Below are 11,970 nucleotides of genomic sequence, written 5' to 3' on the forward strand. Positions count from 1 at the left end.
ACTAGCACATGAAATACAAAGTTGCCTACAGTAGCTTTCCCATATGATTATTTGTGTCTACATTGATCTGGAAAAAAATCATACCTACTTGTCCACTTGTAACACTTATAAATTATTTGTCCTTTAAAAACTAATGTATTTCTATTTTGCATATTTTTTAATAAAGATGACTTTTAATAAATAACCAAAGTTTCATGTCAGCCCTTGAGCAACATGATGGTATTGATAAGACAGCTTCCCCCCTCTGCAAATGACTTGATATAAACATTCTCTAACCAGTGAATGAGAGCAGTTTATGAAAATAGTGATTTTGGAAACCATTTCCCAGACACTAAATGTTCTGTAAATATTCTCTCAAAGAGTGGGAGAACATTATTATGAGACCAAAAACTTTACATCTGCCACACTATCCACCGATTTCACAGACCAGGCTTAAAGTAGTCCCAGACTGAAATGCAGGTTTGAGCTGTTTGCAATTGCAATTTGCAATGACTTAAAATATATCAGTGCCATTGTTTTGTCTCAAGACAGTAAGGTATATATATATATATATATATGTAAGGCAAATTTATAAAAGCTACTTAAAGTCTAAGCCCTGTCTGTGAAACCAGGCCTATGTGATACATCTTTCTTTGTTAACATACACAGTTACATAAGCAAATTCGTGCTCATATCATAATACAGCAGAACTATTGAAGTCCTTTACACAAATGTGTGTGAAATCTGTTTTGGAAGCAGGAAAAATTATATTGATCCCAACAACACAAACCATGCAAAGTGGAAGAGCTCAGATAATCCATATTGAATTCAATCAAAGTCTTGTACTTTGCAGACACTTTCACATATAAGGTATACGAGAAGCTCATCTAGTTAATATTTATTCTTTGTGGATATTTTGGATCTTATTTTGGATCCAAATTCAATGATGCAATATACACTATATTTCCAAAAGTTTTGGGACGCCTATTTTTTGCATGCACATGGACTTTAGTGACATTCCATTCTTAATCCATAGGGTTTTAATATGGGGGAGGCCCACCCTTTGCAGCTATAACAGCTTCAACCACTGAAAAATAACCACACACCATAATCACCTCTCCACCAAACTTTACACTTGGCACAATGCAGTCAGGCAAGTGCCGTTCTCCTGGCAACCAGACTCGTCTATCGGATTGCCAGAGAAGCGTGATTCATCACTCCAGAGAACTCCACTGCTCTAGAGTGCAGGGGCGGCGTGCTTTATACCACTGCATCCGACGGTTTGCATTGCACTTGGTGATGTAAGGCTTGGCCATGGAAACCCATTCCATGAAGCTCTCTATGTACTGTGCCTGAGGTAATCTGAAGAAAGTCTGTAGCTATTGACTCTGCAGAAAGTTACAGACTTCTGTGCACTGTGCGCCTCAGCATGCGCTGACCCCGCTCTGATTTTACGTGGGCCTACCACTTTGTGGCTGAGTTGCTGTAACTTGGAATATTAAGTAGTGAGGAAATTTCACGAATGGACTTATTGCACAGGTGGCAACCTATCACGGTACCACACTTGAATTCACTGAGCTCCTGAGAGCGACTCATTCTTTCACAAATGTTTGTAGAAACAGTCTGCATGCTTAGGTGCTTGATTTTATACACATGTGGCCATGTAAATGGTTGGAACACCTGAAGTAAATGATTTGGAGGGGTGTCCCAATACTTTTGGCAATATAGTGTATATCCTGTTCTTCATCTATCTCTTCAAATAGTTCTTAGAAGACTTCTGGTTTCGGCAGCACTGTGAACAGTAAACTGTGCTTTGCACCAGACCATGATGCACAGCACAAATAATGAGGCAGAACGTGAGCAGCTTGACAAATCTCTCAGATTGCTAAGCTGTCAAAATGAGTAATTGTGAAAGACTGAAAGTTTATGTCCAGTGCCATATGTTGATTGATGTGAAAAAATTATATGGTCTGTATAAATGTCAACTTCACTTATGCTTGACTTAAATAAAAATGTTCTGCACCTGTTGTTTGACAGTGAAAAGATAAAATATAATGCTTGTAGCAACTTATAATGTAATAACTGTACATAATGTAAAAACATAATGTAATAGTACATTTCTTTAGTAAATTTTTCATCTCTGTTTTTATTTAAAATAAGACAAATCTGATATTATTTTAATCTTATATCTGTTATTTAACAGTTGAGATCGTTCTTTAATGCTGATCTAACCAGCAGAAGACACAAGCCGGGTCCCAGTTGCGCAGGAGGGGTGCATTGTAACACTGCCCCAATTATTAAAAAATGCCATTATTTTATTTGAAAAAGTTAATAATTGTATTTTATTGACAAAATATTTTAGTTTGTCTTGGATATTTTTTGATTATATCATAACATTTTAAGCTGTCATTTGGTCAAGTTACAATGTGCCCCTCACATTGTGCCCCACCTATGGGGCATGTCACATTTCACTTCCATTCTTTCGGGGTAAATCAAGAAAAAAGTATACACTGTATTAATGAAACAAAACCACATAACTGTACTAGACGTGTGAAATTAATGTGTGAAAAAATACATATTCAAACTGAGAAAGTCAAAAAGCGTTGGGTTGTGCAGTAGTAGAAGGAGGAGGAGTAACAGTATCAGTAATCTGATGGATTTTGTAGGCAGGTTAGATTTTTAAAATGTACCAATGCTTTATTTTTAATAAACATATAGTAATAGTAACACTTCTCAGGTAGTTTAAGACTGGCTTTAGATTTTAAATTATTTTAAAAAAATTATTACATTATGAGCTCAAGATTTTATTACATTTTGAGAAAATTATTACATTATGAGCTCAAGATTTTATTACATTTTAAGAAAATTATTACATTATGAACATTTTATTACAATAATAATGTAATACTTATTACATTATGAGTTGCTACAATGCTTAATGGTGGAATTGGTAACTAATATTGTATACACATATAAATTGTTGTGCTAATGTATAAACTGGATGATCTCAAATGTATCTATGTAGATTCTGTTTAGTAATGGACCCTTTTCACAGAAACTCTGCATTTTCTTCCATTTTTGCAAAGTCAGTGGAATATTTCTTCCAGTGTTGGGAATGCAAAAAAAAAAAAAAAAAGGTACTATGGTCTCCTAAATTTAACTTGCGTCCATGTGCCAAACCTGTTGTACTGACAGTATTTAAATAATATTAAAATTGAGATATATTTAGAGTGAATCAGAATGCAGTCAGATCTTTATTTGTGCTGAGTTTAAAACATATGAAGAGAGACAGAGAGCGAGATCATACCAGAAAGGTACCCCTTGAAAACCTTAAGATACTGTGGGTGGCGTGTTTTATTGAACAAGATCAAATGAAAGATGCTCTCTAATTTCTCAACCCGCCGTCTCCTTGTTGACGCTCTCTCCAGCGGCGGGGATCCCAACCCCAGCTTATCGGCATCGCCTCTCGTTGGCCTCCCGGCGCCTCCACAATGGCCACCATATACCTCTCCTCTTGATCTAGTAGCTGCTCAGATGGACACCCCAGACTCCCCACTTCCGGGAGTCGGGACAGAGCGTCTGCGTTTGTATGCTCTCTCCCAGGCCGGTACTGGAGCTCGTACTCATAGTTGGCCAACTGTGCCACCCACCGCTGCTCCACAGCTCCTAACTTGGCTGTCTGCAAGTGTACAAGAGGGTTGTTATCAGTGATTACCTGCACCTTAGCGCCCCACAGATAGTCCTTAAATTTTTCGCTGAGCGCCCATTTCAATGCCAACAACTCCAGCTTGAATTAACTATAATTGGCATCATTCCTTTCGGCTGGATGAAGGCTCCGACTAGCGTAAGCGATCACACGTTCCACTCCTCCCTGTCGTTGGGCCAACACTGCCCCCAGGCTGAGGTTACTGGCATCTGTGTACAGGACGAAAGGTTGGGTAAAATCTGCATAAGCCAAGATCGGGGCTTGCAACAGCTCTTGTTTCAGCCGTTGAAATGCTTTCCCACACTCAGAGTCCCAAGCAATCGATGGAGATCCACGGCCTCGAGGGTGTCCTGTCCCGGACAGAAGTTGATTCAGGGGCTTCGCGATCTTGGAGAAGTCTTTAATGAACCGTCGATAGTACCCCACAAAGCCCAAGAAGGATCTGACTTGCCTCACTGTCTTCGGGACACTCCACTCTCGTACCGCTGACACTTTCTCCGGGTCCACAGAGACCCCAGCAGCGCTTACACAGTGGCCCAGGAACTTTACTTCTCTCCGCAACAGGTGACATTTATCCGGTTGGAGCTTCAGCCCGTACTTCTCCATGGCTTGAAAGACCTTCTCTAGATGTTGCAGATGGGACTCAAAGTCTGGGGAGTAGACAATAACATCGTCTAGATATACTAGTGTGGACTCCATCAATTGACCACCCAAACATCGCTGCATCAGTCGCTGGAACGTAGCGGGAGCGTTGCAAAGGCCGAAGGGCATCCGGTCCCACTCGAATAGCCCGAAGGGGGTCGTGAAGGCGGTCTTCTCCCTGTCTACCTCTTCCACCTGCACTTGCCAATAGCCGCTTGCCAGATCTAACGTGGAATACCAGGCCGACTGAGTTAAACTGGCAAGTGAATCCTCGATCCTAGGTAAGGGGAAGGCATCCTTCTTAGTCACCTGATTTAACTTCCGGTAATCCACGCAAAACCTCCAGGCTCATGTCTTCTTCTGCACCAAGACTATGGGGGCTGCCCAGGGGCTACTGCTTTCTCGAACAATCCCTTGGTCAAGCATCCCTTGCAACAGAGTTCGAACCTCAGAGTACAAGGTAGGCGGTATGGGGCGGTATCTCTCGCGACTGGGTCCGGCTTCCCCAGTGGGAATTCGGTGCTTCACCACATTGGTACATCCATAGTCTTCATCGTGTGCAGAGAATATATGTTGCCACTTCACCAGGAGTTCTCGCAGTTTACGTGTCTGGGCATCTTCCAACTCTTCTCCCCGCAGGGACTCACCTACCAAATGGCCGGGCATCTCTTCCCCAGCCTTCTTCGGGGGCGAGTCGGTTTGAGTTAAGGCCACCTCAACCACGGTAGGACACACTTGTCGGAAGCTCACGTCACTTTCTTCCCTTACTTGGTGGGGATCAACCATCGTCACTCGGGCCAGTCGTTGATGTCTATGTAGGTGTATGGAATAGGGGTTCTCATTGCGTACTTTCACAGGTACTCGTCCTCGACGGACTACTGCCAATCCTCGGGCCACTTCCACACTTTGACAATCCAGATGAGGCTCCACTAATACCCAGCCTTCTGGCCCATATTCCTGTTGGGGGACTCTTACCCACACAATGGCCTCACTCCTAGCTGGCACGGACAAGGCATAACGACAGGCCACTCGGCCGGTATCTTCCCGGTCCCTTCGGACTCTAGCTGTCTGTATTCGGCGACAGTCAGCCACAATGCGTTCCCACTCTCGTTGCTCTGCAGGTGGTATCGTCTTCACGGGCCTCGCCCGGAATAAATATTTAAAAAAAATTATTACATTATGAGCTCAAGATTTTATTACATTTTGAGAAAATTATTACATTATGAGCTCAAGATTTTATTACATTTTAAGAAAATTATTACATTATGAACATTTTATTACAATAATAATGTAATACTTATTACATTATGTGCCGTGATTACATTATGAGTTGCTACAATGCTTAATGGTGGAATTGGTAACTAATATTGTATACACATATAAATTGTTGTGCTAATGTATAAACTGGATGATCTCAAATGTATCTATGTAGATTCTGTTTAGTAATGGACCCTTTTCACAGAAACTCTGCATTTTCTTCCATTTTGGCAAAGTCAGTGGAATATTTCTTCCAGTGTTGGGAATGCAAAAAAAAAAAAAAAGGTACTATGGTCTCCTAAATTTAACTTGTGTCCATGTGCCAAACCTGTTGTACTGACAGTATTTAAATAATATTAAAATTGAGATATATTTAGAGTGAATCAGAATGCAGTCAGATCTTTATTTGTGCTGAGTTTAAAACATATGAAGAGAGACAGAGAGCGAGATCATACCAGAAAGGTACCCCTTGAAAACCTTAAGATACTGTGGGTGGCGTGTTTTATTGAACAAGATCAAATGAAAGATGCTCTCTAATTGACTCAGAAACATAAGCATGAATATTTCATGACTTCAAAGGGCTGTCATGTTAACGGGACAGGGCCAGAGGGTGAAAAAATGGCTCCAATATCAAAACATGGAGAAAAAGGGTTTAAAAAATATGCAGTATGACTTTGTCTGGCCACTAAAAGTTTGCTTACCATACAAGTTTGTATTGTCTTGCAGATAAGATTTGGAGACATGTGAACAGGAGAGAGTGTTGTAAAAATGTGTTATGTTATGACTATCACCTTTTGATAGATATTTAAATGTTAAACCTTTTAAAGTGTTGATACATAGGACAATATTGCCACAGATTGTTATGCTCTACCAGTGGAGTCTGTGGAGGTGTTAAAGCTAGAGTGTATAGCCCGACCTCTTGTGGCAAAAAAGGCACTGCAAAGAAGTAGCTATTCAACACAATTGTTGGTTGAAGGATTTGTTACAAGGACATTTTTGGACATTGACATTTGATACCAGAACTTTCTCTTGACTTAATAATTGATTAATAAAGTAATTTATTTTGTAATGTCTTCCTTGACAACTCTAGAGAATGGGATTTTTTTTATAGTTAATGTTTTAATAAAACCGCAAACAAAAGATCACAGCAGATGCTAAATCATACAGATAAACCATATATCACATAATGAAGGCTCATAGTACAGAAATTGAATTACTAGGTTCAGTTTAACACAAGTTACATTTATAAGGCAAGACAAGTTCACAATATTTTTTGTATGATCCAGTGATTGTGGCAAATATACTACAGAGGTAGAAAAAACGGCTATATTTGAGGAGGTGAAAATGTAACAGTTGAGACGATGATGGACATACAGTACATGCGAAAATATATTGAGATGCCGTGTTATACATTCTCACACTCGCACACACACACGTCTGGTTCACTATCTTTGTGGGGATTTTCCATAGACGTAATGGTTTTTATACCGTACATACTGTACATTCTATCCCCCTACACTGCCCCTGCCCCTAAACAGGAGACATTCTGCATTTTTACATTTTCAAAAAAACATAATTTAGTCTGATTTATAAGATGTTTTCCTCATGGGGACCAGCCAAATGTCCCCACAATGTAGGTGATCTCAGGTTTTACTATCCTTGTGGGGACATTTGGTCCCCACAGTGTAATATAAACACACACACACACACACACACACACACACACACACACACACACACACACACACACACACACACACACACACACACACACACACACACACACACACACACACACACACACACACACACACACACACACACACACAATTAATCAAGGAATAGGTCAAGTTTCCTCTTGATGTTATTGAAGGCATCTTTGCCCATATAATCAACGTGACCTTCTTCCCACATACGCCGACGCACCAAGTCTTCCTCCACTGTCTCAGCTGTGATCTGCAATGGGATGGGACCATAGGATAAAAATCCATCTTTAGTTACAATATTACTGTCATTATGATACTTTTTTTATAAGATAAAAAAATAAATACTGGTTTATTCACGACTGCAAATTCACATCTAATAACTGCTCTAATGAACCACCACTAGATGGCAGTATATACACTAATATTTGCAAGAAAAAGCACTCATCTCAAACTTCATTATGTGAAGCAGCGTTATTTTAGTATTATTGAGATACTATTACAGTTTTTATTAATATTTTTAAGTATTTTTTAATTTTATATTTTCTGTTTTCAATGTAACATTAAAGTTTTATACTATATATATACATTATACTATAGTCTATAGTTGTTATTCATTTGTATTAAAGTTTTAATGATTCTAGTACATCAAGTTAAATTAAATAAAAATCATAAATGTTGTAGCTGAACAAAATATGTTTTTTTTAGGTTTATTTCAAATAAAGAAAAAAACATATGGGCAAGAGACACATTTAGGGAAATAGTTACATCTTCAATTAAAAAAATTTGCCTAACTTTTTTTTTTTTTTTTTACTTGAAGAGCAGAGCTCTTATACTTAAGTATCTTGGAAATAAGTAATAATTGACAAAAATATATATATATTACAACATCAAAATAAAAGTATTTTTCCCATAAGCCAGGCACATCCGCTTATCTTTATACATACAGCATCTCCAGTGGCTACGGCAGAATCATCAGCAGTCTCTGGTTGTGTATGCTCACTCTCTTGCTCACATGGAGGACTGACTATTGGGGTCTCTTCAGTCTCCCCTCTAGAGACAGAGAGGACATCAAAGAGAATATTCTGAGAAGACAGAATAGGTAAATAAGTAAGTAATAAGTATGTAAATAAATAAATAGGCCTTCTAAATCACTAGACAAAACACATGCACATTCAAAATGTATGCAATAAATAAATCATACAAAATTGGGATGTGGTGCACAAGATAATGAAAATTTGCTTTGACTGAAGTTAACTTGATATTGTATTTTTATTTAATGTTAAATAAAATATTTGGAGATCAAACAAGAGCCAGCTGAAGGGAAACACAATGTAGCTTAAATGCTAAATAAAAAATAATTTTATTTTATTTTATTGATTTATTTGAGCATGTACATTCTTGTGAGGTAATGGAATGTGCGTACTGGATAAAACAAAAACTGGACTGTACATACGCATATGTATGAAATGGAATGGATTGACACCAAACTGCCAACAATTGTATCCTTTTCTTAAATCAAAAGTCCATTTTAATCCCTGGGTCTTTACATGACATGTAAACTGATATCTTCACATTCATTACGTTTTTGCAACCATCTGAACTGGTTTTTGTTCTCTTTGTGTTGGGGTGAGTCACTGTTGGGTGTGTCACTGGATTTGTCTTAAAGCCCAGAGGGCGCAATACTTTTAAAGGAAGTAGAGATGATTCAGAGAGCGACTCAGAGCAAGAGATGAATCAATACTGCATTATGTTTGTTTGTTTGTTTTTTTCCCCTTCAGTTCTGGAAGGACAGCACAATCTACACTATATTGCCAAAAGTATTGGGACACCCCTCCAAATAATTGAATTCAGGTGTTCTAATCACTTCCATGTCCACAGGTCTACAAAATCAAGCACCTAGGTATGCAGACTGCTTCTATTGTTAGTGGTATTATAACAAAGTGGAAGCAATTGGGAACAACAGCAACTCAGCCAAGAAGTGGTAGGCCACGTAAAATCACAGAGCGGGGTCAGCGCATGCTGAGGCGCACAGTGTGCAGAAGTTGCTAATTTTCTTTCAGAGTCAATAGCTACAGACCTCCAAACTTGTGTGGCCTCCAGATTAGCTCAAGTACAGTGCATAGAGAGCTTCATGTAATAGGTTTCCATGGCTAAGCAGCTGCACCCAAGCCTTACATCACCAAGTGCAATGCAAAACAGATACAGTGGTGTAAAGCACGCGCCCACTGGACTCTAGAGCACACAAATCACACTTCTCTGTCTGGGAATCCGATAGACGAGTCTGGGTTTTTGGCGGTTGCCGGGAGAACGGTACTTGCCTGACTGCATTGTGCCAAGTGTAAAGTTTGGTGGAGGGTATGGTGTGGGGTTGTTTTTCAAGGGTTGGGCTTGGCCCATTAGTTCCAGTGAAAGGAACTCTTAATGCTTAACATACCAAGACATTTTGGACAATTTCATGCTCCCAACTTTGTGGGAACAGTTTGGGGATGGCCTTTTTCTGTTCCAACATGACTGTGCACCAGTGCACAAAGCAAGGTCCATAAAGACATGGATGAGCGAGTTTGGTGTGGAGGAACTTGACTGGCCTGCACAGAGTCCTGACCTCAACCCGACAGAACACCTTTGGGATGAATTAGAGCGGAGACTATGAGCCAGGCCTTCTCGTCCAACATCAGAGCCTGACCTCACAAATGTGCTTCTAGAAGAATGGTCAAATATTCCCATAAACACACACCTAAACCTTGTGGAAAGCCTTCCTAGAAGAGTTGAAGCTGTTATAGCTGCAAAGGGTGGGCCAACTCCACATTAAACCCAACGGACTAAGAATTGGATGTCATTAAAGTTCATGTGCATGTGGAGGTAAGCGTCCCGAAACTTTTGGCAATATAGTTCATAACTTACTATTTCCTCAGGATTTTCAGATGAGCTGATTATCAAAGAGTCTAAAGCCAGATCTTGGTGAGGTGAAGAGAGTCTCATCTCTTCGTGGTGGGCTTCAGTGCTGATCTTTTGGCTTTGTGATGGAGTCTGATGTGTCTGTGGAGAATCCAACTGCTGCACTGACTGCAAACCAAGAAAAAGATCACAGATGTCTCACAAATTAACTATATTTTTAATGAAATTAAATAATTATGTTAATGGTGATTTAAAGGGATAGCCCACCCAAAAAGGAAAAGTCTGTTCATCATTTACGTTGTTTCAAACCCACATGACTTTCTTTCATCAGTGGAACATTAAAGAAAATATTTTGAAGAAACTAAGTTTTGGTTCACATTGACTTCCACTGTATGGACCAAAAATATATATAATGGACGTTAATGGGAACCAAACCTGCTGAGTTAGCAATTCTTAAAAAATATCTTCTTCTATGTTTCAAACAAGTAAGAAAGTCATTCAGTACAGATTTGCAATGATATAAGTGGGAGTAAATGATGAAAAGAATTTTCATTTTTGGGTGGACTATTCCTTTAAAGGTTCCAATCGATTGCTTACAATAACTTTGGTTTTGCAATAAGGTTGTTTGTTTGTTTTTTTCCCCTTCAGTTCTGCAAGGACAGCACAACCTACACTATATTGCCAAAAGTATTTGTGCTTCTAGAAGAATGGTCAAAATTTCACATAAACACACTCCTAAACCTTGTGGAAAGCCTTCCCAGAAGAGTTGAAGCTGTTATAGCTGCAAATTGTGGGCCAACTCCACATTAAACCCAACAGACTAAGAATGGGATGTCCCGAAACTTTTGGCAATATAGTGTATAACTTACCATTTCCTCAGGCTTTTCAGATGAGCTGATTGTCAAAGAGTCTAAAGCCAGATCTTGGTGAGGTGAAGAGAGTCTAATCTCTTCGTGGTGGGCTTCAGTGCTGAACTTTTGGCTTTGTGATGGAGTCTGATGTGTCTGTGGAGAATCCAACTGCTGCACTGACTGCAAACCAAGAAAAAGAAAAGGTGATTTAAAGGGATAGCCCACCCAAAAATGAAAAGTCTGTGCATCATTTACCCTCACATTGTTTCACAGTTTTGGTTCACATTGACTTCCACTGTATGGACCAAAAATATATATAATGGACGTTAATGGGAACCAAACCTGCTGAGCAACATTCTTAAAAAATATCTTCTTCTATGTTTCAAACAAGTAAGAAAGTCATACAGTATAGATTTGCAATGATATAAGGGGGAGTAAATGATGACAGAATTTTCATTTTTGGGTGGACTATTCCTTTAAAGGTCCCAAGCAGTGGCGGTATTTCACAAAAACCTAGGGTATGGCATGAGTTCTTCTGGCCATAAAATAACAACATTCCCAAATAATCACATTATATCTAAACAAAATGTGGACAAAAATCCACTAAAATAACTTAACAACAGACTTAACAACAATACAAAAGCAATGCAAATACAGTAGCTACTGAAACAGCCCTAGCCTTCACTGTGTCCTAACCAAACGTAACACATGAGAAAAATTATCTGAGTTTTTTTGTACTAACCAGGAGCAACGGTGATTCACAAGGATTCTATTTTACAGTTTTTAATTCTGTGGCGTTGTGGCCGGAACAACATAAAAAGTATGACAAGTGCAGATTATGCATTTTATTTAATGTAAAAAGAATTCAAAGTGAGTTTGAATATAATTTTTTTTGTGACCTGTATAGACATAGCCTTACTGAAAGCAACAATGG

The 11,970-nt window shown here is 39.1% G+C and overlaps 1 protein-coding gene across 2 annotated transcripts in view; it reads right to left on the reverse strand.

Annotated features, from left to right (window-relative positions):
- Positions 1-5,959: 5,959 nt before the first annotated feature.
- The window catches only part of gyg2 (glycogenin 2), a 23,916-nt gene continuing 17,905 nt past the window's right edge, over positions 5,960-11,970 (reverse strand). Inside the window, exons 7-10 of one of the 2 annotated variants that reach the window (XM_079813430.1) lie at positions 11,055-11,216; positions 10,192-10,353; positions 8,235-8,372; positions 5,960-7,540 (exon numbers count right to left, since the gene is read on the reverse strand). In XM_079813430.1, coding sequence (XP_079669556.1) covers positions 7,415-7,540; positions 8,235-8,372; positions 10,192-10,353; positions 11,055-11,216 — 588 coding nt within the window. In that variant the 3' untranslated portion in view covers positions 5,960-7,414. The remainder of the gene's footprint in view (positions 7,541-8,234; positions 8,373-10,191; positions 10,354-11,054; positions 11,217-11,970) is intronic. The other variant, XR_013816251.1, reaches the window with a different exon arrangement.

Source organism: Gobio gobio (assembly GCF_949357685.1).
Source record: "Gobio gobio genome assembly, chromosome: 3".
Classification (NCBI taxonomy): Eukaryota; Metazoa; Chordata; class Actinopteri; order Cypriniformes; family Gobionidae; genus Gobio; species Gobio gobio.